Here is a 25944-nt window from a genome sequence, read left to right as displayed (position 1 = left end):
AGCGACTGACTGACCGCGGACGGGCAGTCGGGAAACTGCCTCGGTTCCCGCATGCGCTTCTCCTCATGACAATCTAGTCTAGTAGATTTGACACTCCACATGATCTCACATCTTCCCCCCTTGCTTCTATTACACCAATCATTTCCAATTACTCCTACTAGATATATAGATAGCAGACACATATTTATCTTTGATATATCCTGTATATTGTAGGATAGATGCATATGGCATCGAAATTCTGCGTATGTACACGGTCCCACGCGAGGACCAAGGGCTGTCCTAACACCGGCCCCCCTCCCTTTTTCCATCAGAGACAAGGAACAACTTTTGAAAACCCCGTGGAAATCAAAGAAACCATCCTGAGAACACATAAACATCCATTCATGAAACCAGCAAACGCAAAACAAGAACGTCCTCCGCCAAGGGAGCCGCTAAAAGAGTAAGGAAATGAAAAACATCGAAGCTCTAATAAAGATATAGACGTCTATCCCAGTCGGAATAAATGCATGATTAGAAGAAAAGCCAACGTCGGAGATCACTTTCGATCCCGTACTTAGGCAGAAGCCTGAGCGGCAAGCTCCTTCTCCTTGGCAGCGAACTGAGCCTGCTCGTCGGCCGTAAGGTCCAGGAGGGGCTTGTTCTCGCCCAGCTTGAGGTTGCGGTAGTAGGCACGGATGATACTGTCGGCATCATCGACAGCAATGGGGCGGATATCGGCCAGAGCCTTGATCTTGGCCGTGCACTCCTTGTACTGGTCATCGGTCATCTCGATCTTGAGCTGCTGGGCACGCGACTTGATGGCGTTCCAGCCGGTCAGACGAGAAGCGAAGTGGACATAACGAGACATGCCGAAGTCGGCGGGGTTGATGATCTCGTAGGTGCTGGGGTTGTTGAGGATGGCCTTGGCGTGGATACCGGCCTTGTGGGTGAAAGCGCAGAAACCGGTGATGTAGTTGTTGAAGGGGATGTTGACCTCAACGGCCTCGGCAACAAGGTCCTCGATATCCTTGAGCTTCTCCAACCTGTACTTGCCCTTGACGTACTCGGGGTCGGCAACCATCATGCGGGCCATGAGACCACCGAGGGGAGTGATACCGTTACGCTCACCGATACCAAGGACGGAGGTGTCGATGTGAGTGGCACCAGCCTCCAGGGCACAGTAAGCGTTGGCAATAGCACAACCAGTGTCGTTGTGGAAGTGGGTTTCGATGTCACAGCTGACAACACCTCTCAGGACACGGACAAGCTCGTAGACCTGACGGGGGGAAGCGCAGCCGACGGTATCGGCGATACCGACACGGTTAACACCGACCTTGTCGACGGCCGAGTAGATGGACAGGAGATCGACGAGGTCAGAGCGGAAAGAATCCTCACTGGAGAAACGGATCTCAATACCCTTGGACTTGACGAATTCGATGACTTCGATGGCGGTGTTCTTGATGTAGGTCATGTCCTTGCCGTGGGAGTGCTCACGGAGGTAAGAGGAGGTTCCAATAACAACATCGCTGTCCGAAATTATTAGCAGTCGAACATGGAATATACAGGACAATTAGCACTTACACTCCATCGACACCGGTCTCGACGGCAATGCGAGCATCGTCCATGTGGCAACGGATGTGGGTCAGGATCTGAATCGAATATTAGCCGGATGACGCACAACACGCGGTAGACAGGTGTAGCATACCTTAGCCTTCAGGCCAAGCTTGCAAATGGCCTCACAGTCCTTTCTCGACTGCTCGGAAGCGCAAGGGCTGGTGAGCTCAATCTAGAGTGGTGGTCAGTGCACGCTCTCTCCGGCATTGTGAAGATCCACCGGGGTATGACTCACGTAGTCAACACCGAACTCATCGAGGGCCTTGGCGATTTCAATCTTCTTCTCGGTGTCGAAGAAAGCGTTGGCGAACTGCTCACCCTCACGCAGGGTACTCTCGATGATCTGGAAGCGAGAGACGTTGCTCAGGAAGTCGGTGACACCGACGTTGTGGCCATAGGGGTTCCGAGAGACGGAGGGGTGGGGGTTCTGGCGAGTCTCGACGGCAGTGAAGCCGGGGTGTTCACCTGGAGGATATTGATTAGTATAGGCACTTGCGGTTCATCTGTTTAAAAGCTAAAAACATACCGTTGCGGCCATTGGCAGCGTTGGCCTGCCCATTGGGCTCGTGGTCTGCACCGGGGCACATTGTGAATGAATTGATGGTGGGGTAGCACGCAGATAGATCGGTAGTATATAGTTAAGACGGCAAATGGCTCTAGTGAGGTTGATGGTCAGTATTGAGCAACCAGCATTGAATGAGAGCAAAGCGAGATAGATATAGGGAGAAGACTAACAAGCGAGGCCAGCGAATGAGTCACAGATGGATTTAAATGAGAAGACGTCGTTGAGGGAGGCAGGGAAGAGTCATAGGTTGCCAGGAGAAAGAGAAAAGTGGGCGGAGATTAAAAAAAGCCGGGCGGTCAGCGCAATGATGATTCGCGGGCAATGCAACTGGAGACTCCTCGGCCGGTCCCTCCCTTCTGCTCTTCTTTCTGCGGCAACGACGAAATTTTCACCCTCTTTTTTCGCCTGCTGGAACTGGCTCACGCTCCCTCTTGTGGGGAACCTGGACCGTGAACTGCGCATCCGGCAGCCCCAATTGCTCAGCGTGAGGATCATTCCCCAGTCTCCAACAGGGTCAACCAATGTCCTGTAGTCATTTTCATTATTAAGGTCTACTCCATTCTTTGCCTACAGGCTGCCTTGGGGCGCTATTCATGGGCGGTGACGGCTACGTGGATTTGCCACTGAAAGAGTATGCCAGCGACAACGAATGTGCCATTCTTGGTACAGGTGGCTGAGGTGGAAGTGCATTTTGCTGGTAGATCTTCGTTTAGGCATCCTATCGCTGCTACCGAGGGCTTTTAGCCTTTTTCACATCCCAGTTAGAAGGGTTTGTGTCTAGGGTTCACCACCCCCTGCTAGTGAACACTCGGGTTTAGTTCAACCCGACATCGGCAGGGGGCATTTTTCAGATTGATGATAGCGTCTTCAATGGCTCGCGTCGAGATGCCAACGATTGATAATCGCCTTTCCACCTCGACCGTGGAACCATTATCATTGGTTGAATTCGATTAGCAGTCTCCAAGTGTCCTGGCAACCATATCTGAAAGGCTGCGTAACCTGAATCATAACGTTGACTAAGGTTGGAGAACGGCCCTCCTGAGGCCGTTGCTAGGACTTGTTACACTTTCTCCCCCCATTCAGGGCTTGAGTCACATCCAGTACGTCACCGGTGGCCGATACCGCCCCTCTATTTTCATTTCCTGGCTTGTTGTTGGTCGGCATGGATTACGTCAGGTATTTTCTCGCCCGATAGAGTAATATGCTGCTGATCCCTGCACCACTGTTTGCGTTAGTCCCTTTTCGGTATAGACTGCTCTGGCCAGGCCTTTATCCGTCTAATGCATTATTCCCAATTGAGGTGGTTGTAGTGCTAACTAATGCTGAAGGGAGTACTTATGCCTGCATTTATTGCAGAGCTACAGCGGCACTACTTTCAAGCATGCAATAGATGCAAGGACGTCCCTTTGTCATCTACATCGCATTCCAACGCCGCAGCCCAATAGCCTAGTACTCTGTATATGCGTGGCTATATTAAGAGTACTAAAAATAACAGCATGATAGACGCTATATTTGTTGCTGTCACTACATTTATGTTCATATTAGAACAGATTCTCTACTTCATGCATCCTGGGTTTGTTTTATTTTCACCGTGATCGTAGTCTACACAGACGACCTGTCAGCCTCTGAAATGGAGAAGCTGGCCAAATGAGTGGCCTCTAGTCCGTACAAAGGTGTTAAAGAATACTTGTTGGAAAGTGATTCGATCTATGACCCATCAATCTACTTTGTTAAATTTAGTCTTTCTATTGAATACAGGACTAAGAGGCATACTGTCTATTACTTTATAGTGGATTCGCCGCGAACAGGAACTTTACCCTTCGACCGTGTAGTGTATCTCTGCAGGCCCGTCTTCCTCATTTCACTACATTGGAAGCCCTGAGCCTACCCATGCTGATCAGTTCACAACGATGGACTTGAAATCCGTAACTTTCTTCAGTTACTCGAGTGTATTTACGAGAGATGGTTTTCCATCCAAAAGATGTCCAGAATGCAACTGAAGTATATTTTCATCAAAGTTCCATTGTATTTGAGTTTGCTGGCAGTAAGTATTATTACCACATGATAAGTTTTAATAACTATAAGAGGCTCTGACAGAGGTGACATATCCTGAAATAAACAACGTTCTACTCGTAGCATTACGAAACTACTCTAACGCGGAGGGCCCATGCGTTGAAAAAAAAATACCATCAGATGTCAAAGTACGGGCATATGAGGATGAAGTTGAGTCGTCAGACAGATCCCACGTAGTCATGAATCGTGTGAAAAGAGACATCAATGAATAAATAGATATCATTTGGAAAAGGCATGTTATGGAACCCGACGAAAACTCACCCTTCTGCTACAGGCCTGAGAACGAAGAGCCCGATAGGGATATCACCACATTGAACTCATGGCATATTCACTCGACTGTGAGATTGAAGCACTAACAACTTGCCATAAACTCACGGAAAGTAGGTTTGGTGCACCTTCAGGCTATCGTTCCACAATTTCTAAGGCAATAGGCAAAAGGAACAGAGAAATACCCTAGATATATACTACGAGCTTCTCTCCTACCTTGTGAGTCTTTCTAGCAAAAATAATCAGGGAAACATAAGGAGCTTACTGCTGAAATCATCATGGCCTTGTTAGAACTACTCAAGGCCCAGCAGGAGCATTATGGGGCGGAACAAGTAAAAACTGACTATTCCATTCAGTGGATTATATATATATTTCCATTATGTATCTAGACACGTTACGGACTGATGAAGAAAACATGACACCTGATCACCATAGCATCAATGGCAGTATACAGCAAAGCCGCGGGAGAAAGTTGTTCAAGATAAAAACTTAGACAAAAGATAGAGATAAAGGATGGCACCATTGGGAAAAGGAGACACTAGTGATAAATATCTATCTCTGCAAGGCAGAATTAACAAAGTATAGTCTTGGAAACGAAGATTTTAATCCCTCAAATATGGCTGTATGAAAAAGGACGAAGCCAAGCGTCAAATATATGCTTGTTACTATTGTATATTGCTTTGGATCATATAGACATTATAACTGGGAAGAACTCGTGTATCTATTGAACCAAGCATCTCTTCTCGGCAGGGAGACAAGTCTAGTGCCTTCAATTTCAGTGTTTGATGCTCATAACGGTTATAGGATCTATTTAGTAGTCAGGTGTAAAGACTACATCTGGTTTTAGAGATAGTTAGTAGGACTTCGGCAGATTCTGGAAGAAAAGGAAGTGAGATAACTTATCACAGTGCAAAAAGAGGCCATCTAAATTAGTGATAAAAGCATTGACAAACCCTTGCTTGAATGGCTCGGACGCCAGATATACACTGCTCTAATACGTCGCTAACAGAGCCCGGTTATGTTAGACTCTGGACAGGGTTCAGCATTGGAAGACTATCTGGGTCAATCACTGGAGTATATGCGAAGATAGCAGATAGCAAGTCAGGCTCTGTAAGACACTCCCTTGAGTTGTCGCATTATGCTCTTATCAACCTACATTTATTCTTTCTGGTTTATATACCTCAGTTAAAGTACTATAGCTGTGTTCAAGTGTCAAAAGTAGACATAATAGCCTTGAAGAGTTGCAGTCATTCTACTACGCAGGTAGAGTGGCTGCGTTGAATCCTCTCATGCATGAGCCGCTAGTACTGGTTCACACTTCCGTCCAGCACCTAGAACAACTGAAAAGAATCGACCGTTGATCTGATGTGCTGAAATTTGTCTTCATTTCTTGGGACTATAGGGGGATATCCCATGGTAAGGATTGAAAACAGCCTCAGGACTGACTATCGGTGGGTTTGTGATGCTTGACTTTGAGATGACTGGCACCTAATGTTGCATATATTCTGTCCAAACTGGGATCTTTTAGTACTATTCTATGAAGGAAGACAGGATGACTTAGGAGATGTGTACATGTCTCTTCAGAAACAGGTAGGCTTCTGTTGAGGATCTGATAGCCTTCCGTCTGTAGCAACTAACGCAGAACAATCAGGAATGGTGTCGAGTGTCAGTCAAATGAAATAAGTAGTCTTACACAGAGAAGCAGCACTAAATCAAAGGCAAAGCCAACAGAATGTTTCTTGCTGATCTTCATGACTCGGTCGAATCCATGTACACTATCGCGCCGGCTCAGGCGGCACATCTTCGATAGCAGAGATGTGCTTCAAGTCTAATACAGATATTCATTCCAATTAGAGGGCATATTAATTACTACATCTAGTAATACATCAGTGCCATTACATAACTTCTCATCTCGCACAATCAATGGATTTAAAGGCGTGTTTGCCATTCTTGCGAGGGCGTTAAACTAGCCCCCGCCCCTCTGAGACGAATTAGGGCTGATACAGATCCAACGGACGAATCCTTCGCCTGAGCTCTCTCAAGAGCTTTTATGTCGGTGAGGCGTCCTCTGAGGACCCGGCTTTGCTTGGTGGTCTGTCGTTCTAGTCGCAACCCACACTACTAGGACTTGTCCCACTATTTTCGGGCCAAAACTCTGCCATCTCAGTATCCGATAATTTGGGAACTATGATCATCCCTCCCAACGGGGCGGGAAGGATCCCAAAGACATCGTGCTCTAGACTAGTATGAACTAGATTGACTGCGGCATTGTACTGTCAGCCAAACGTGATTGTGGCGCTTGCTGGGAATAAATTGAGACTTCAGGTCTCTTTTCGGGTGGGATAGGGAGGAATTTCCTATAAGAGTAGACATACTTCGAGTTCTTATTGGTGCAGAAACTCTTTCTGAAGGTCAAGCTGATGTATTAATGATTAGTATAGACACAGTAAGACGTCTGTCATCCACCCAAAGTATGTAGATCCACTCCTTCGGTCATGCCACATGGGGTATCTGAGATGTTGACTATACATTCGTCATGCTTGCAAGCGGTCTGGAATCCTCTGTGCTTACTAGTTACCCAAGCGTCCCCACTTTTACTGCAGTCGATGAAACATATACTTGGGAAGTTTAGTGTCTTGGAAGCTTTGGGGTCTGTGTTTGTTGTGGCGACCTCTGGAGTCGTACGCTACTATGTTTTACCGGGTTCTATATTTAGCCGCCACGGTTCAGTTTCGCGGCCTGTCAGACTGTTCATATCAGAATACATCGGTTAAAGAAAGCTTTTATGAGAAGTGACTAGTGGATGCTACAGCCTCCACCGCAGGTGAGCAGAAAGATGGCCGCTTGGGTGACGGATCTTACCGACCTGAACAGGAAGGTTGTGAAGTTGTACTAGTAGATAACTTGACGAAGCCATTGTGATTCCCTAATCCAGCCTATCTAGAAATTATATGAGAGTATACTTTGCGGCACTTTCTACATGCGCGTAGTTGATTTCTACCTATTAGTAAATCTGGATCATCAGCAACCTTAAAAATGATAGACTGAATGTTCATCCGTAGTCTCCGTACCTACTGCTGTCAGTGACTTCGATTACTTTCATATTCGCAAAGTGCACAACATAGTATAGAAAGGCAATATGTATCTATTAGATGGAATAGTAATTAGGACATTACGTATCAGGACCGTGCGAATACAGTATTCGATTATCGCACATGGATCATATCCGGAATAGTATGTTACACAAAGGGACGTGTTGGTTACATAAGCAAACAGTGAACGAGACTCTATAGAAACAAAGGTTTCATTGCAAGCTCTTAGCCCACCTATCGCTGCTACAAGCCAAGGCGCTTGACGTCCAACGAGAACCAAAGAAGCCCAGGTGTTCCTCAAGGGGCGAAGAGCGCTCACAACTTTGGTTCAGACCGTGTTTATCCGAGCTATTATTACATCACAGGGTGCAACGACGGAAACCCAGCTGAGACAACAATCCAGGCATGGATACCGATGGCTGATACTTACTTTTAGAATCATTTGTCTGCGTCTTACTCTACAGGACGGTGTATCGGCCCGACCAAAGAGGTCTCAAGGGACAAGAGTTCACGGACATGAGCTCATCCCGTAGTGCGTTTAAAAAGACACAAGCAAGTAGTCAAGTACATGAATGACCTCGCTGACTGATAAGCTTAGGTTAATGAGATCTACAGACAATTCGCTGCCATACTCACAAGCACTTCCGTCCCGAGGGATCAAGGAATCATGCACGGATGCGGGCAGGAAACGCCTCGTAATCAGGTCAATTGCCGACACGCGAGGACAATCTGCACACGTGGCTGCTGACGAAGGCGAGGACCAGAGGGGACACGAAGATGAAGGAGAGTAGCAGAAGAAGGGGGATTCTGCTCCGTTGCCCCGGAACCCCGGACACTCCCACTTACCCACACGACACCGCGGAGCCGGGTACTCCCACCGCTTAGGGGTCATTGATAATGGGGTTATCCCACCGCTGGGCTGATTAAGGGGTTCTAGATGCTCCGATGCTCCTGCTGCGCCTACAGAGGGAGCATGGGATCGACCGGGCAATCCCACCTGCAGAAGAAAATGCCCGCGGGTGCTCCCACTGGCTGGGCTGTGTTTGCTTAACTCGGCCGGAACCTCCCACACCGAAGCTGACATCAGATCAAATGCCCACTCGGACTGTCCCACCGAGAATGGGAGTGGTCGATTGGATTGTTCGCCTAACTAGTGTGGATATGAGTGCTGCGTACTGAAGCTGACCTCAGATCGATCGGGGACGCCCACTGCTCCCAGTCCGGGTCCAAGACTTGGTGAAGAATATGTGCTTGGACCCCCGACAAAGCGAACGGCTAAAGAGGCTGGCACCAGATCCACCACCAGTGGGAGGAGTGGGATTAAAATCCTCCGGACGCTCCCATGCCTCAATCCTTCCCGGGGTTGGAAGAGGGATCCATTTTCCCATTGTGATTGCTCGCCATTCCTCGCAAAATCACATCCCTAAGTGATTATGGATCCCTCTTACTCACGACCCGACGCACTCCCAGGATTTTTTAGGGTGATCTTTCGTACAGTCTTTCTTAATGCGCGGCAGTAATTCTAGAACCATCCCAAAAATGGCTTAGGGAACATCAGGACTGGCGTTGCAACAAACTTAGCCATGATCACCGGCATCTACTGCTTGGACCGTATGCTGGGTACCTGAGAAGATCTTCAGCAGAATCCAGATTTTACATGGGAAAGAAAAAATAATGGGTAATTTTATGGGAATCTGGTACGATTCGGACTTGAGCTGTCCCCAAGCCAACTGTCGTTCTTGGCTACTATCCGTATCCATGGTAGTCTCACAACTAGTCGAACGTTCAAGAAAACCCGTCCGATCCTCGCGTACTGTCCGTCAAGAGACTTGGACTCCGTTCTATTGCCATGTGAGCACTAAAAACAACGGGGTGTTTCAATTCATCACCGAATCAAATTTCGCACCCAAAGAACCAATTTCGCCCCTTGCAAAAGTCCATGTTCCACGCAGCTGGGTGTCGTCAGATAGGTTAGCATCGGCCCAAGTTCGCTCCATACAGAAAGCAGTCAGACCCACGACAGACAGTAGCCATCCTGTCACTCACGTGGGAAATTACCAGGGGCCCTGCCATGCAAGGTGAGATCCCACGAGGATTCGCCTGGACGCCACGCGGAGAATTGAGGTGCTCTTCCTTTCTGCAGACCCACTGGTCTGAAGGATGGTGGGGGAGGGGACATCGTAAATGCTCTTGGCTCTACCGGCTGGACCCATGATGCCATCGTCGCCATGGTCGTTCGGCATTGTGATGGCGCCGCATGTCAAAGCTTCTCGCCTTCTCCCATGGGTCGTAAATTGGAGGCAGTCAATTCTACCTGTGCCCCTTCACTCAACAACCGGCTAATTTTCAATGCTCGGTTTCTTTCTTCGTATAACTAATCTGACCTGCAGTTGTACGTGTCTGGGCAGGCAGGTAGGCAGGCACTGAAATTAGTACCTCGTAGTAGTCGTTGCAATGGCGGCGAAAGTCAGAAGGAACAGCCCATCCGTCTATTCATCCAACCATCAGCCAATTACCCAACTAGTTACCCAATCGGCCAGTGAGCCTACTGCATGGTGTTAGCGACTTACGGTGCTTCAGCCTCCATCTGTCTATCTTTTGGCCCCAATCCCTCGACGCCATGCCAGAGCATATATAATACTATGGAACAAACCCGCAACCTCATCCGGAGAGAAGGTTCCATAGAATGTTGAACAACCGGATCCTAAACACTTGTCAAACTTCCCAGCAAGCCAACAAGATTGCACTGCATATGATGGCTGCAGCCACCAAAATCCGTAAGCCCAGCTGTTTTCTCTTGCTTGTGCTCTTCTGCTGTGCGCAACATCCCGGCCCTCATACTCACATTCCCTGCTTCCTATTTCAGCCGCACGAAGCCTCAATGGTTGCTGGACATGTCGTGTACGCCGGAAAAAATGTGATGAAACTCGCCCAGCATGCAGCCGATGCATTTCCTTGGATCTCGAGTGTCACGGATACGGTCCGAGGCCGTACTGGATGGACAATGGGGCCCTGCAGAATGAGCAAGCCTCGAAATTCCGGCAGATGGTTAGTCAAGCCCGGTCAAGGAAGAGAAGACAGAAGCTCCTTCTGTCCACTCGCCCAGCAGCCCGCGGTAAGGGTCTCCATCTACAGATGTCAAACAAAGGACCCGCACTAAGATCGATTACTCTAGTCTACCCTTTCTTTAATGTAGCCCAAGACGAAATGCAGGGTCTAATCCGAGACAGTAATGCGGCTGCCCCGAATAATAGTACGATGGTGTGCAGCACCATGCCTCTCAATCAGCTCCCCACACCTGGAGGCACCTCGGTCTTCCCTGAGGAAGACTATGCCACGTTCTCCAAGCAGTTGGAGTGGGCGCAGAACCCTTCGTCTCCCTCGTCGTCTGTAGAAGGACTCCTCACCCCAAACGTGCTGGAAATGCAAGAGCCCGGGATTGCATGGGGTGATATGGTGACATCGGACGATTTTGGCTTGGCCTTGAGTAAAACCGCCCTGTCGGATCTGGATGACTTTATGTGGAGCGCATCCCTGGATAGTCCCCACCTACCAAAAGACCCTACTTTGTCTCCTGATCCGACAAACCTGCAACCGACATCGGGAATGCATATGCTTGCAGCTGCAACCTGCGGACAGACCATCTCGTGGCCCATGACCCCTGTTGACCCAATTTCGGGAAGCAAGTCCGAGGATGAGTTACTGATGCACTACTTGGACCGGGTCTTCTACATCCAGTACCCGTTCTACCATACCCAAGACCGACAAGGAAGAGGTTGGCTTCTCTCACTTTTGCGGCGCATCGAGCCCGCATACTACGCCAGCCTGGCTCTTAGTGAGCTTGACTTGCTCTCGACGTCGCTTCCTCAAAGTGAGCTCCCGGCACGACTGACGCAGCTACGTACCAAAGATGGCTATTACGACCTAGCTCTCCAGGGAATGCAGTGCATCATGGCCGACTCGTTCAGCTGGAATGCACAGAGTCAATTTACGCACAATCTCGAGGGACTCGTTTCAATACTTCAGCTTCTGTATTGGGAGGTAAATGGTCCTTCCTGGTGATGCGGTACGATTGAAGATACTGACTTTGCTCATTTAGATACTTGCTGGCGGAACCAAGAACTGGCAATGGCTTCTTCGGCTGGCCGGCAATCTGATGCCTGCATTCATACAGATGCGGATGGCTTCTACAATCCATGACGCATCTGGCCAGATCTGCCCAAGTATACCACTGGACAATCAGAGCCCGTCCTCCGAAGACGACTGTACTGCGAAACTCCTCCTTGGCTCTTTTGTGTCGTTGGATATAATCGCTTCTGCTTCTACCCGGCGTGCTCCCTTCTTGGAAATTGATCATGTCCAGGTATTGGACCATTTTGGGATTTCCCTAGAAATTCTAATGGGGTGTCGGAACTCAATCATGGCCCTAATTTCGGAAGTTTCTGCGCTGGATCGATGGAAGAAAGAGGCCGAGGCGGCTCGTAAGCTCAGCATCATTGAATTAGCACAGCGTGGTGGGCAATTGGAGGAGCGACTACGACGGGAACTCGCCGATCTCGAGCAAGTGTCCACTCCAGGGTCACTATCAGCACGGGGTTCCTCTGCCACCCCAGGTGGTTCCCGGGCTCACCCCAGCATTAACAAGGCGTTTGGGCTCGGAGCCATCGCCTATCTCCACGTTGTGCTCTCCGGGGCTCACCCCGAGCTGCCGGAGATTGCGCAAACTGTTTCCGAAGCCATTAATGTGTTCCAGATGCTTCGCGATCAGCGACTCCTGTCGAGTGTGGTGTGGCCTTTTTGCATCGTAGGCTGCTTAGCGCAGCCCGATCAACGGCCTTCATTCCGGGAGCTCTTCACCACGTCGGAGGCCACAGTGGGAACACTGGCAGAGGCGTCTCGAGTAATGGAGGAGTGTTGGCAGGCAAGGAAAAGTCGCACATCAGATTGCGATTGGGTTTCGGTGATAAATGAGCGCGGATATTATGTGCTGCTTCGATAGAGCGAAAAGTACCATACCCACATAGAGAGATGCGATTATGAGTCACGATAGAATAATAATCATAATAATGAAACAGAATTACATTTCCCCAGAAGTCTCAAAACAGTGCAAGCCCCTAGACTGAGAGGACCTCCGAGGGATTATGTAGAGTAGATGCTGCAATTATTGGCCAACAATCTCCTTCTCCTTGAACCACTATGTTCATTGTTAGCTATGAATTCCTCCCACTATGCTTAACAATCACCCGGAGCTATACACCCCAGACATCTCTGCAGCATCTATTAGGAATAAAGTGAGGGATGATCCGACCATCGATCTCTTTCTCTATTTTCCCCTTCCCAACCTCACGTAATTGATTGGTGAGATGCTGTTGGTGGGCGCCGGCGGTAGAGCTAAAAGCTGCAGGAATCACGACTTGGGCGCCGTGACTAATATCGGGCGGCATTATTGCCTCCAAATCAACTCCATTACGAACTAAAAGCAAGCTAAAAATCTATCCCACGGGGCTAGAATAAGCTGCAGCCCGCTTAGGAATGAGGGTGTCTGATTACTCCGACCCTGCAGGCCAGTGGGAGAGACCGTGGGCCTGACTGAATCTTGGTGAGAAATTAAGGGCTGGTGGGAGGCCCCGGCCCTAAAGGATTGCAAAGGATTGGAGGTTCTGGCTGGTGGGAGAGTCCGGGCTGCTGCTAGGGATTATCTTTCTTTTATATACCCTGATGGACTGTTATTCTTTCGAAAATGATTTTGAAGAGTGATGAGTACAGTGGTTCCTTAGACAAGTGTTTTTGTTGACCCTTTTACCTTCTTCTGTCCCTCCCAATGGCTGTCGACGCCACGATGAACCACCCTTCTTTGGAAATGGAAGAGGGCCAACTCTCTGAAAAATCCGCTGCTTCCAAATTGGATTCGGAGGATCAGCAGATAGATGCTCCTAAGGAAGATGAAGCTCCCCCGCGCGACATTACAGGCTGGAAATGGGCCATTGTCGTGGCGGCCATCTACAGTTCGCAGTTCCTCTTCGCCCTGGACAACACTATCGTCGCCAACGTCCAACCCACTATCGTCGAGGACTTCAACGCCGTCTCCAAGCTGTCATGGATCAGTGTAGCTTTCCTGATCGGCGCTGCTTCGACCAATCTCGTCTGGGGTAAGATCTTTGCCCAGTTCAACGCCAAATGGACCTACATCATCTGCATCGCCATCTTTGAAATCGGGTCCGCCGTCTGTGGCTCCGCACCCACCATGAATGCCTTCATTGTCGGTCGTGCCATCTGCGGCTTCTCCGGTGCTGGCATGTATGTCGGTCTGATGACCATGCTGGCCGTGACCACCTCCATACAAGAGCGTCCTACGTATGTCGGTGGCGCCGGTTTTACCTGGGGTGTGGGCACCGTTCTGGGTCCCATCATCGGAGGTGCCTTCACTGACTCCTCTGCTGGCTGGCGCTGGTCTTTCTACATCAACTTGTGCATCGGTGCGATCTGCGCCCCTGTCTACCTTTTCATGCTTCCCAACAAGGACCCCCGACCCGGCGTCAGCCTGGGAGCCCGTGCCCGCGAGATCGACTATCTGGGTGGTATCCTGACCATTGGCGCCTTCATCTCCGGTGTCATGGCCATTTCCTTCGGTGGTGCGACTTATCCCTGGAACTCAGCCAAGATCATCGGTCTGTTCTGCTGCTCGGGTGTGCTCTTCATCCTGCTCGGTATCCAGCAGGGCATTCCTGTCCTCACCACCAAGGAACGCCGTCTATTCCCCGTCGAGTTCCTCCGCAGTCGCACCATTCTCATCCTATTCGCCATGACTGCTTCCGGTGGTACCCTCATCTTCCTTCCCGTCTACATGTGCCCGCTCTTCTTCCAGTTCACGCGCGGTGACTCTGCCCTGGAGTCGGGTGTCCGGCTGCTCCCCTTCATTATTCTGATGATCGTGGCAGTCATTGGCAACGGCGCTATCCTCTCCACCCACGGACTGTACATGCCGTGGTTCTTGGCTGGCGGTATTCTCTGCTTGATTGGTAGCGCGCTGATGTACACCGTGGGTCTCACAACATCAGTCGCCCACATCTACGGCTACACGGTGCTGATTGGGTTTGGAGTGGGCTTGTTCTCGCAGGCTTCGTTCTCCATTGCCCAGGCTGTGGCCGAGCCACATATGGCCCCGTCGGCGGTGGGTTTTATTACCTGTGCGCAGATCTCTGGGTGTACGATCGCTCTGGCCATCGCCAATGCACTGTTCCTGAACAAGAGTGTGGAGGGCATCAAGGCTGTTTTGCCCAATGTGTCTTCGTCCGAGGTGGAGTTGGCCATTACAGGTACTGGGTCTCAGTTGTTTGACGGACTTAGTGAGGAAACGAAGAATAAGGTGTTGGAGGCGATTGTCAAGGCATTGAACAACTCGTACATTCTGTCAATGGTGGCGGCGGCGCTGGTGGTGGTGCTGAGTGTGTGCATGAAGCGTGAGAAACTGTTCATTGCTGGTGGTGCTGGAGGTGTCTAGATGAAGCTGGAGAGATAAAATGGGAATATGGGGAAGTATAGCTAAAGCAGACTTCTGATGGATGCAGATAGATGCATTATTCTACTTAGATTTGGGGACCATCTCCCTCTCTGGGTTATAGATAGTATACGAGACGGGATACATACACATCCTGGCATGTTTAATGACGACTTTTCTTGAGATCAAATCCACTCCATCCTAACATGTCTACACCCATGACCACGTAGAAGAGCCACCACAGCACCTCTGGTTTCAGCCACGCCATGATCCCAACGAGTCAGATAAAGACGTATTCACGCCCCAGCCATGTCGCCACCACTGACAAATGCCACCCTGCATCTTAGCTCTACCGCCCAAACCCATGTCTTGCCGCGCTCTGGAAGGATTGCTTAGCCTTGCCGTCCACCACCTCCCAGCCAGCCCGATGCCCATCACTGGCCCTCGCAAAACCGTTTAGCCCAACCGCCGAAGCTAATGCACGGCGGGGGCCCTCGTGGCAAAATGCCGAGTATGTGTCAGACTGCAGGATCGCAGGATGGGCGCATCGCGGTTTCTCGAAGCCCTCTGACCCACCAGATACGAGAGCAGAAACCGGAGAATGACTGGGATCAGACAAGACCAGGGAGCATATTATCTAGCCAGGATCATGCATTGGTAGCAAGAAAGTAGAGGCATTGATACCTCTTACTGCATATCCTATCTTCTGATTACCATCTTGATGTGACAAGATGATTTCCTACTACGAGATCCAAGACGCCCATCCTGTCTCGCCTCCCACATACCAATCTCTCAAGGGCCATGAGCAAATCTCCCAACAACTTATCCAGGACCCAGAACTTGCCGCGGAATACTGGACCGACCTCTTTTCCCATGTTGGAGCGCAACCCCAACTCCATTCCTTTCCTCTCGATCACCAATGGCCACGATCCGAGACTACTATCCGGGCCCCTGAGCATCTTTTCGAAGCGGCATTAGACTTTAGTGAGAGATACAGCATTCGACTAGATGATTTGATCTATGGGATATGGGCCCTGGTATCTATTCGACACACGGCGGGTGGCCACCGCACCGCTATCTTCACGGTAGACGGACGAGACCGGTCCTTCTTCGGACCAGAGTGCACCCAGCAGGGGGTTGAAGATCAGGAGGACTTCCCCCTGGTTCTGTCCGTGCCAGAGGATATGGAAGCTCTATCATGGATCCGACACGTTGGTACTGTCAGTGCGGAAGCAGCAACACACTCGCACCTGGGCTACAAGCAGATCCTCACGCAAACAGGCGCCGCACCGCCGCAAGTCAAAGTGTCTATTATACCTGATGACAGTGAAGAGGTGATGACTACCGATGCTGACTTTCCTCTCGTGCTGAATCTGTCGGCATCCTCTGAGCTGAAGCTGAGCATGCGGCATAATCTGGCCGTGCCGCGGACCAATGCCCGAGTACTTCTTGACCACTTCGCTGCTACGCTGCAGCAGGTGGTTGAAAACCCGTCCGTAAACATCGCAGCGGTGAATTTGACATCTCCAGCTGAGAGACAGCTACTCCATGAATACGGTAAGGCTGCCATCCGGGCCCGTCGCGGGCTGGTGCATGCCCTGGTTGAGAAACAGGCTCGGCTGAGACCCGACGCTCACGCCGTTCAATTCGAGCTGGATGCTCCTCTTCCCTACGGCACATTGAATAAACGCGCAAACCAGTTGGCCCGGTTACTGCGCTCGTACGGTGCAACTTACATCCCCGTGCACATGCGCACGTCGGCTGACTTCATCGTTGCCCTGCTGGCTATCCTGAAGGCTGGCGCTGCATACGTGATCCTGGACCCGGATGCACCAGCCAGCCGCAAGTCCTTCATTGTTGAGGATGTCCAGGCAGACTTCGTCCTGGTAGACTCAGACACTGCGGGTGAATTTCCCCGCGAGCACAAGGTCCGCGACTTGCTGAGCGAGTCCATGGGCAACGACGACAGCGACTTGTCTCTCGATCAAGACGCCAGCGCTCTGGCGTATGTGATCTACACCTCCGGGTCAACAGGCAAGCCCAAAGCAGTTCTCTTAGAGCATCAAGCCGCGTATAATGGTCTCTTGGCTTTCCCTAAAATGCTCGACCTGCGCCAGCTGCTGTTCTTCAACCCCGTCTTCTCCGCAGCCCAGCGATCCATGTGGGCCACGCTCAGCGTCGGAGGGTGTTTATGTCTAGCCAGCAAGGCTAATCTGACGGTCCACTTGGCCAGAACCATCAACACCATGCACATCAACTCCGTCGACATGACCTCGACCACAGCATCTCTCCTCTCACCCGAAAACGTACCCTCCCTACGCCGAATGGTCCTAGGCGGCGAGCTGGTGAACCCAGCAGTGGTACAAACCTGGTCGCATCGCGTCGAGCTGCTTTCTTCATACGGCCTAAGCGAATGCACACAACTCAACTGGCGCTACAGACTCCAAGATACCCAGAGCTCATCCCGCATCATTGGTCAGCCCTTCGACACCACAACCTCCTACATCCTCGTTCCCGGCACCACTGCCCTCTCTCCGCTGCTCATCCCAGGCGAACTCTGTCTTGGAGGCGCCCAACTCGCCCGGGGCTACCTGAACAACCCCGACGAAACAGCCCGTCGCTTCATTTCCAACCCCTTCGGTCAGGGCAAGCTCTACCGCACAGGCGACCTGGCCGTGCGCCACGCCGACGGATCGATCGAGATGATCGGCCGCATAGATTTCCAAGTCAAGATCAACGGTCAGCGCGTGGACCCGGCCGAGCCGAACGCCGTCATTCAGTCCTATGAAGAAGTCAAGCAGTCGGCTGTGGTGCCCGCTGCCGTGGGCGGGAAGACAGCTCTTGTGGGAGTGGTTGTGAGTCGCGCCGACGGCGACTGGGACTCACTCGTAGCGAATCTGCGCACGTACCTGGTGTCCAGAGTACCGCGGTATATGGTCCCTGGGTTCTGGGTGCCGCTGGCTGCGTTGCCGACAAATGCCAATGGAAAGGTTGATATGGCTGCTATTCGTGCGATTGTCGAGAATTTCGCAAAGTCGGGGCAGCTGCTGCCGGATAGACCTAAGAATGGGTCTAACGGGGTGGTCTGGACGGAGAAGGAGATGATTGTCCACGCTCTCTGGGCGAGGTTCTTATCCTTCGCCGAGGAGGATATCTCGGTGGAGGACTCGTTCGTGGCACTGGGTGGTACATCACTGGAAGCTATCCAGGTTGTGTCTCAGCTGCAGACTGAGCATGGGCTGATTCTGCGCGTGGAGGATATCATTCTCGGCCAGTCGCTGGCTCAGGTCGCTGGTCTCATTCAGGCCGGAGGCACTGCAGTCAATGGTCATGCGCCGTTTACGCTACTGCGCGAAAGTCCCTCCTTCGAGCGTTTCGGTATCAACACGGCCGACGTCGAGGACGCCTTCCCAGTAACGCCATTCCAGGAAGCCATCATCGCCAACACTATGCTGGGCGGTACCAAGTACATCTACAGCCGATCATACAGCTTCAAGGGACACAGTGTCTCGGCAGTCAAGCACGCCCTGGCATCCCTCATGGACAGAGAGATATTCCTGCGCTCGACTTTTATCCCAGACGGGATGTCCTTCGTGCAAGTCGTGCGCAAAGCTGCCCCTTTACCCTGGGAGACATCCTCCATGGATGTGAAATCCTACATGCAGGAGCAGATCCAGAAGCCCATGCACGCCGGCGGTCTATGGTGGCGCGCAGCTGCCTTACCAAACAACGTCTTGGTGATCACCATCCACCATGCGCTGTTCGACTACTGGTCCAGCGAGTTCCTCCCTCAGGACCTGTCCTCCCTCCTTACGGGGTCTGCACTTGTCCAGCGCCCTCTCTTCAGTCAATATGTGAAACATCTTCAGCAGCACAACGAACCCACCATGCAGACCTTCTGGAAGAAGTACCTCGACGGTGCAGTTCCTACCCGTCTAGGCGCCCAAACCGAGCAGCAGACTCTTGTCTCTGCTTCCCTAACCGCTGATATGAAATCCACAGCCTCCGCACTGAAAGTCACCCCCAGCATGCTTCTCTACGCCGCTTGGTCTCTCGTCCTTGCTCGCGTCACCTCCTCGACGGACATCGTGGTGGGTGTCACTCTCTCCGGAAGAGAGGCCCCCATACAGGGTATCCTGCAGATGAGCGGGCCTACGCTGATGATTGCTCCGCTGCGGGTGAAGGTCGATCAGAACAGCTCGTTCGAGGAGCATCTGGCCTCCGTGCAGGCTAGCCTGTGGGACGTGGCGCGACATGCGCAGTACGGGCTGCGCAAGATATTGAAAGTGAGTCGGCAGCCAAAGGATCTTTTTGACACAACGGTCAACTTCCTTATCAAGGTGGATAATATGCCTGCTACGGCTGGAGGATTGACCATCCTGCCGGAGAAGAACTACGGAACTCACGACTACATCAAGTTGGAGCTGAGTAATGAGGACTTGGGCCGCGTGACTCTGTCATCTATGCTAGAGGATGGGTATGCCAGGGTTCTGGTGCAGTCTGTCGCTGATATCTTGAAGGTTGCGGCAGAGGCACCAGATACCAAGGTTGCGGAGTTGGAACCCGTGCGAGATGGTGTGGTAAATGGTGTTGGCAGGGAGATTGATGGGCCGGTGGAGATTACAAAGGCCAGCCCAGCTGATGATGAGCTCGGCCACTCTGCCTTTCACCGCATCGCCTGCAACTATCCCTCTCGCACGGCTGTCGAAGATGCCACCGGTGCCAGCATCACTTACGCCGGTATGGCTATCAAGGTGAACCAGCTGGCCGGGCTGCTGCGCGCCAAGGGCGTCGTCCTGGAACAGGTGGTTCCTCTTCTGCTGGAGAAGTCCATCAGCACCATCATTGCCATGCTGGGAGTCATGGTCTCCGGGGGTGCATTTCTGCCTCTTGGCCCGGAGAACCCTCGTGAGCGCAACCTGGGTATCATGGAGGATTGTGAAGCCAAGGTGGTCATCACGGACCGCCAGAGCGCGGGCTTCTTCGACGATCTCATGTACGATGTGATCGTGATTGATGACCTGGACTGGGATGCCATGCCCATCCAGCGCGAGATCGTCCCCGATCTCACCCCGGATAACCTGGCGTATCTTATCTACACATCGGGCAGTACAGGTAAGCCCAAAGGCACGTTGCTTACCCACCGAGCCCTAGCCACAGCAGTGGAGGGCATCATCGAGTCGACGGAAATGGAGAATTCGCACCGAATCCTCTGGGCACTGAACTACACTTTCGACGGGTCGTTCTTTTCCCTCTTCTCAGCCCTAGCCACCGGCTGCACGCTCTGCGTAGCACCCCAGAGCACCATCGTCGGCAACTTAGCCGGCCTGATCAACGCCATGCAAGTCACCGCCGTCTGCGTGACGCCCACCATGGCCGGTCTATTCCATCCCGACGATGTGCCCACGCTGCAGATCCTCGCCACCGGTGGTGAGCCCGTCACGCCGCACATGCAGACCGTCTGGGCGCCGCGCATTACCGTCCACAGCGCCTATGGGCCAACCGAAGCCACCATCTGCGTCACCACAACGCACGTCACTACGGACATGAATCTGCGCAACATCGGCCGGCCCTACCGCAATGTGACCGCGCAGATCCTCGACCCGGACACCTTGCAGCCTGTTCCAGCTGGAGAAGTTGGCGAGCTGTGTCTTGCTGGCCCGCAGCTAGCACGGGGATACCTGAAGCGTCCGGATGCCACAGACAAGGTATTCCGGAACCGGCCAGACGGACGAATCTACCAGACTGGCGATCTAGCGAGATGGCTGCCCAGCGGGGAGATCGAGCTCTTCGGCCGCAAAGACGACCAGGTCAAGATTAACGGCTACCGGATCGAGCTGGGAGAGATTGAGAGCGTCATTATGCAGACAGGGTTGTTCAGTCAGTGTGCTGTAATTGCCGCAACTGTGCTCAAGAAGAAACAGCTCGTCGCATTTTGTTCGACTTCTGCCCCCGGCTCGAGGGAGGTTGTGCTACTGGCTCCAGAGCAGGCGCCCATTCTGGACGAAATCAAGGAGCATCTCACCACTCTGCCCAAGTACATGGTTCCCTCGATTTGGCTTCCACTGTCGGACTTTCCGCTCATGGGCTCTGGCAAGATCGACCGCAAGCGGTTGCTGGCTCTTGCTCAGGACCTAGCTGATGACGAACTCAAGGCCTATTTGCCTGCAGAGGAGATCTCAGCCATCACATCCCCAGCAGAACACAAACTGCAACACCTCTGGGCCAAGCTCTTCGACACACCGGCCGATGACATCCACGCCAACTCAACCTTCCACGCCCTTGGCGGCGACTCCATCTCGGCCTTGAACCTCGTCAGCCTCCTCCGACAGGACGGATATCAGGTGCGGGTGAACGACATTCTCTCATCCAGGACACTCCGCGACCAAGCCGCGCTGCTGACTGAGGAGCCTGCAGCAGCAGCTCCATCCACAGCCCCGGCCACACCAGCCTTCCAACCCACAGAGACCATGTACAATCAGCTCGCCCAGCTCGGCATCTCCCGCCCCGAAGTGGAGGACATCTATCCCCTGAGCCCCGGACAAATCGAGTTTCTCACGCAAGGCAACAAGCCCGAGCAATTCTGGCAGCTCATGACCGTCCGGCGACTCCCAGCGGACTTTGACTTCTCTCGCTGGATCAGCCTGACTACGCAACTCACGCAGCACAATCAGATCCTGCGTGCACTGTACCTTTACGCAGACGGGAGCCGTGATCCCCGCACAGCAGCGCAGGTTATTCTGCGCGATGCAACCCTCAACCTCACCTACCACACCTACACTACCGAAGAAGAGAAGCAATCCCTCATTGACAGCAACTGGGAGAGACGCTTCGATCCCGCACGACCATTCGTGCGCTACGCCCTCCTCACAGACGCCACCACAGGAGCCAAGGACCTCGTCATCAAACTCGACCACGCCTCCTACGACGGCACCCTACTACACATCTTCGACGACCAGTTCCTAGCCCTCGCGCGCAATGAGCCTATCCCAGAATGCACCCCTTTCAAGGAATACATCAACTACATCACATCGCTCCCGAAACAACCCCAGCTAGAATACTGGACGAATCTCCTCAAACCCTACCACAACGATACCACAACAACACCCTACCTCTCCACTCTTCAAAACCCATCATTGAACAACATAACAACCTATCCCATTCCAGCAAGCATGGGTATCGACGCCCTCGCCACAACCCACAACGTGACTCCGTCAGTTATATTCCAAACGGCGTTTTCGCTCCTCCTTTCTCATCTCAACACCTCATCCCAAGGGCAAAAGCAAAGTATAGTCTACGACACCCTAATAACCGCCCGCAACGTCCCCCTTCCCAATCCCCAGAGCATAACCGGTACATGCGCAAACTTCCTACCCTTCCTCTCCACTATCGACAAATCTCAGTCCGTTAGGTCCCTGCTACAGGATACCCAGCGAGATTTCTGGACCTCTGCAGACCACGCTGCCGTCTCGTTGTCTGAGATCTACGAGGCATTGGAAGTGGATAGGGATGTGGAGGGCGCGAAAGCACTATTCTGTTTCCAGCCGTTTGAGAAGAAATTTGACGGGAAGGAGGAGGATGCGATGAGGTGGATCGTGATGAAGATGAGTAAGAACACGATGAAGTTCAATTACGGGGTGCAGCTGGAGGTGGGGAAGGGGGCCGAGAGGGGGAGTTATGTCGTGAGGTTTTATTGGGATGGGAGGGTGTTTGATCAGCAGGGGGCGAGGAGGGCGGTGGAGTTGTATGGGAGGGTGTTGGGGGAGTTGGGGAGGGCGGAGAATATTGGGGATTTGGAGGTGAATTTGGAATAGATTAGAGGGGATATGGTGTTGTTTTTCTGTAATTGAGGTTGAGTTGGGCGTTCATAGGGTTTGTTTTTGGGGGTGTATTAGAGTTAGATCTCAGATTGGATATTGTGGTTATTGTCTTTAGGGAGTTTGTTGGATTCTTGATATAGATGAAATTGGTCATAATCTATACTTTGATATACTATTCCACTTTACTCAGTTCTACTAGAGTCAGATATATTAGTCTCGAAGTTATAGAAACATACGTCAGTTCTACAGAGGGTCCATGTCTCGATAAAGGCACATACAACGAAAGTATGCTGCGTGTGACTAAAGTATCTTTACATTCAGCCAATCATCACTTGCTTCACTCGTAAAGATCAAATAAAAACTATTATATTAAACTACATCGGCACCAACCGCAACACCCAACCCTACATGATATACTCAACCCTAACCATCAACATAACCCACCCACCCTATCTAGCAACTAACTTCCCTACAACAAACCACCACTGACTAGTAGTATACGAACACTCCCAAAAAAATAAAGTATAAACATATATCTCATTTAATCTAAAAGTATACTAAACCCCCAAGCAAAGAGGGAAATGATAATCTACTTCCTCGCCAAAAACACAAACCGCCTCACCTTCCACGCGACACCGCCCCTGGCCTCCACCGCCGCCTTCTCCAACAACTCGTTCAGCTCTCCCTTCTCCTCCCCAGGCACCTTACTGATCAACTCCCCAAACAGACCCAGATAATTCATCTGGTCCAGAATAAGAGTGTACGTGCCCGGATGGCATTCGTCGCGGAGGACATCGCGCAGTCCTTGCTCCGCTAGGGTTGATGCGAGGTGGATGGACCATCTGCCACAATCATTAGCATCTACATTATTTTCCTGAAGGAAGAAGCTAAGTGTATGGAAGGGGAGGGAGGGGGTCATACGAAGGCATCTTCGACCTAAACTTCCCATCAATCCTCTTCATAAGCTCCTCCGAGTTCTCGGAAACAGTAGTCTCAGGATCACTCTTTACGAGGGGCCGGTTGCCTGCGTCGTCGTTGGGTTCTTCCCATTGGATGTAGCCGCCGGGCTCTATTCCACATATTAATATCATACCACTCATCGGAAATAAATGTTATGGGTAAAAAGGGAATGGGAGAACACGTACTAACAAGCCTCATCAAATTCTTAATCACGGGTCTTGGATCCCCACCCGCCTGCAAGACAACCTGCACAAGAAGTCTGGCATGCACGACATCATATTTCTCCACGTATTCCTCCGGGATCTCCTCCAGAATGTTGAGATGCCGGAAGGAGATGTTAGATGGGAGGAATCCTGGGGCAGGGTATTGCTCCGAGGAGATGTCGAAGCCGTGAAGTGTGGCGTTGGGGTATTGGCGGTGCAGGTCGAGGAGCCAGATTCTTTACATAGTTGTTAGAGCTTCGCTGATAGATGTATAGGGGGGTGTAAGGGGGGGAGAGTACTGACCCAGTGCCGGTCCCTACATCGGCTATGGAAATGTCGCTGTTGCTGCTGGCATCGGGGAATCGGATGGATGGGTGAAGGAGGTATCCGATGCTTTCTTTCCAGATGTAGTGTTGGAGGTTGAGACGTGTAGAGGCGATGACGTCGCGGCCGAGACGGTAGGGGTCTGTTGAGCCCATTTTTACTTTGTGATATGTGAGGTTGGTGGGTGGTAGATAGTAGGATTGATTGTGGAAAGAATGAGAAGTGATAGTGTGTGTTATGTGTATGGGCTGATGATGAGATGGATGGATATGTGGCAGCGGTGGAATGATCTTAAATCACTGGCATTCATACATCTTGACTCCATTCAAATCCAATTCGTATAGTATAGTTCGTGTATACAGTCCCTAATCCAATCAGAAAGCATACCGCATGCGGGCCTTAATTAGCTCTCCCGCCGTGGAGGGAGAGTAAGATACTAGGGCAACACATGGCAGTTAGCGTTGCCGCTGGTGATGCTGACATCCGCGCGAGTCTGAAACAAGTACTTCGGCATCCTGAGACTCCTTCAGCATCCTGCAAGAGAATACGAGGACAGTGATAATCAATCGCTGATATACCGATATGGCATGACTCGATAATCATTGATGGACTGATCAGCAGTACCTCAATCACTGTATTTAAAAGTAGAAATAGTCCAAGAAAACACCCAACTACCCTACTATCACAGACATCTCCATAACCCTATACAATCTACTCAAAACATCCAACCAACCACAAATACTCATACCTAATTAACCTACCAACCCTCACCATGGCAGCAAAATACCCCCTAATCGAAGGCATCGACATCCACAACCCCTCCCCAACCCATGAAGCCAACGCCGCCTTCCTACGATCCTTCCCCATCGACCGCGCCGTCTTCCGCCTCTATGCCCGCTCCCCAGGAACCTTCCTCCCCATCATGTCCGTCCTGGACAGTATTCTGTCCGGCGAAAAGCGCACTATCCAGCTCCTCGACTACCAGCTCATTGTCCTCCGCATGACCGGCCTCATCAACGCCGAGTACCTCTTCGGCATCAACGAGCCCATCTCGCGCCTTAACGGGCTTGGCGACGATAAGATCGAGGCCCTGCGCAAGGGTCTGTCCTCGAAGGAGCTAATTGCTATGGGCACATGGACAGAGCGCCAACAGTGTATTCTGACGCTGGTGGAGGAGTCGATCCGCACGTACGATAATAACGAGGAGACGATTCTGTGGGCTAAGAGGGTTATGACGGATGATGAGGTCGTGGAGTGTTTTGTTGTACTGGGGTTCTATACCACTATTGCGAGGATGACGAAGGGGTTGAGGGTGCAGAAGGATCCGGTCATTCCGCATTTGGAGACTGCGATTGTGGATACGATTACGAAGAATGAGAAGGATGGGGTGGAGGCGTAGATGTCATGTTTCAATTGTTTGTAGTTGGTTGTTAGGGGAGATGGAGGGTGTTTGTTCTTTATGTAGTGATAATGGAGTTGACTGTGTTTACATTATAGTCTTGATCGATCGTATTTGATATGCTTCAACCACTGTAATTATGGATGGTAT

General features: G+C 51.5%; 7 protein-coding genes across 7 annotated transcripts; 4 read left to right on the top strand and 3 right to left on the bottom strand.

Moving 5' to 3' along the window:
- Positions 1–553: 553 nt before the first annotated feature.
- Positions 554–2180, bottom strand: hcsA (homocitrate synthase; the record flags this gene model as incomplete). The annotated part of the gene is made up of 5 exons (XM_025708548.1): positions 554–1505; positions 1561–1628; positions 1685–1765; positions 1829–2058; positions 2120–2180. 5 exons carry the CDS (start codon positions 2178–2180, stop codon positions 554–556), a joined length of 1392 nt encoding a protein of 463 aa, XP_025567262.1.
- A 5897-nt stretch (positions 2181–8077) lies between these two features.
- On the bottom strand, positions 8078–8969 carry BO88DRAFT_97221 (uncharacterized protein). Its single transcript, XM_025713295.1, has one exon. The coding sequence runs from the start codon at positions 8672–8674 to the stop codon at positions 8129–8131; it is 546 nt and encodes a 181-aa protein (XP_025567261.1). The 5' UTR covers positions 8675–8969; the 3' UTR covers positions 8078–8128.
- A 1376-nt stretch (positions 8970–10345) lies between these two features.
- BO88DRAFT_379933 (Zn(II)2Cys6 transcription factor) lies at positions 10346–12589 on the top strand (the record flags this gene model as incomplete). Its single annotated transcript, XM_025704506.1, has 4 exons — positions 10346–10367; positions 10457–10711; positions 10766–11631; positions 11690–12589. The coding sequence occupies 4 exons, from the start codon at positions 10346–10348 to the stop codon at positions 12587–12589; spliced, it is 2043 nt and encodes a 680-aa protein (XP_025567260.1).
- An 822-nt stretch (positions 12590–13411) lies between these two features.
- On the top strand, positions 13412–15091 carry BO88DRAFT_440716 (putative MFS drug efflux transporter; the record flags this gene model as incomplete). Its single annotated transcript, XM_025709823.1, has 1 exon — positions 13412–15091. The coding sequence occupies one exon, from the start codon at positions 13412–13414 to the stop codon at positions 15089–15091; it is 1680 nt and encodes a 559-aa protein (XP_025567259.1).
- Positions 15092–15592: 501 nt separating this feature from the next.
- Positions 15593–22902, top strand: nrps7 (putative nonribosomal peptide synthase; the record flags this gene model as incomplete). Its single annotated transcript, XM_025709822.1, has 3 exons — positions 15593–15599; positions 15926–21132; positions 21187–22902. The coding sequence occupies 3 exons, from the start codon at positions 15593–15595 to the stop codon at positions 22900–22902; spliced, it is 6930 nt and encodes a 2309-aa protein (XP_025567258.1).
- Positions 22903–23497: 595 nt separating this feature from the next.
- Positions 23498–24550, bottom strand: BO88DRAFT_449337 (S-adenosyl-L-methionine-dependent methyltransferase; the record flags this gene model as incomplete). The annotated part of the gene is made up of 4 exons (XM_025710488.1): positions 23498–23750; positions 23830–23977; positions 24054–24307; positions 24375–24550. 4 exons carry the CDS (start codon positions 24548–24550, stop codon positions 23498–23500), a joined length of 831 nt encoding a protein of 276 aa, XP_025567257.1.
- A 617-nt stretch (positions 24551–25167) lies between these two features.
- BO88DRAFT_467930 (uncharacterized protein) lies at positions 25168–25932 on the top strand (the record flags this gene model as incomplete). The annotated part of the gene is made up of 1 exon (XM_025711543.1): positions 25168–25932. The coding sequence occupies one exon, from the start codon at positions 25168–25170 to the stop codon at positions 25792–25794; it is 627 nt and encodes a 208-aa protein (XP_025567256.1). The 3' UTR covers positions 25795–25932.
- Between the last annotated feature and the right edge of the window lie 12 nt (positions 25933–25944).

This window comes from Aspergillus vadensis (genome assembly GCF_003184925.1).
Source record: "Aspergillus vadensis CBS 113365 unplaced genomic scaffold BO88scaffold_2, whole genome shotgun sequence".
NCBI lineage: Eukaryota > Fungi > Ascomycota > Eurotiomycetes > Eurotiales > Aspergillaceae > Aspergillus > Aspergillus vadensis.
The sequence above is the reverse complement of the archived record's forward strand: the minus strand, read 5'-3'. Positions and strand labels throughout refer to the sequence as shown.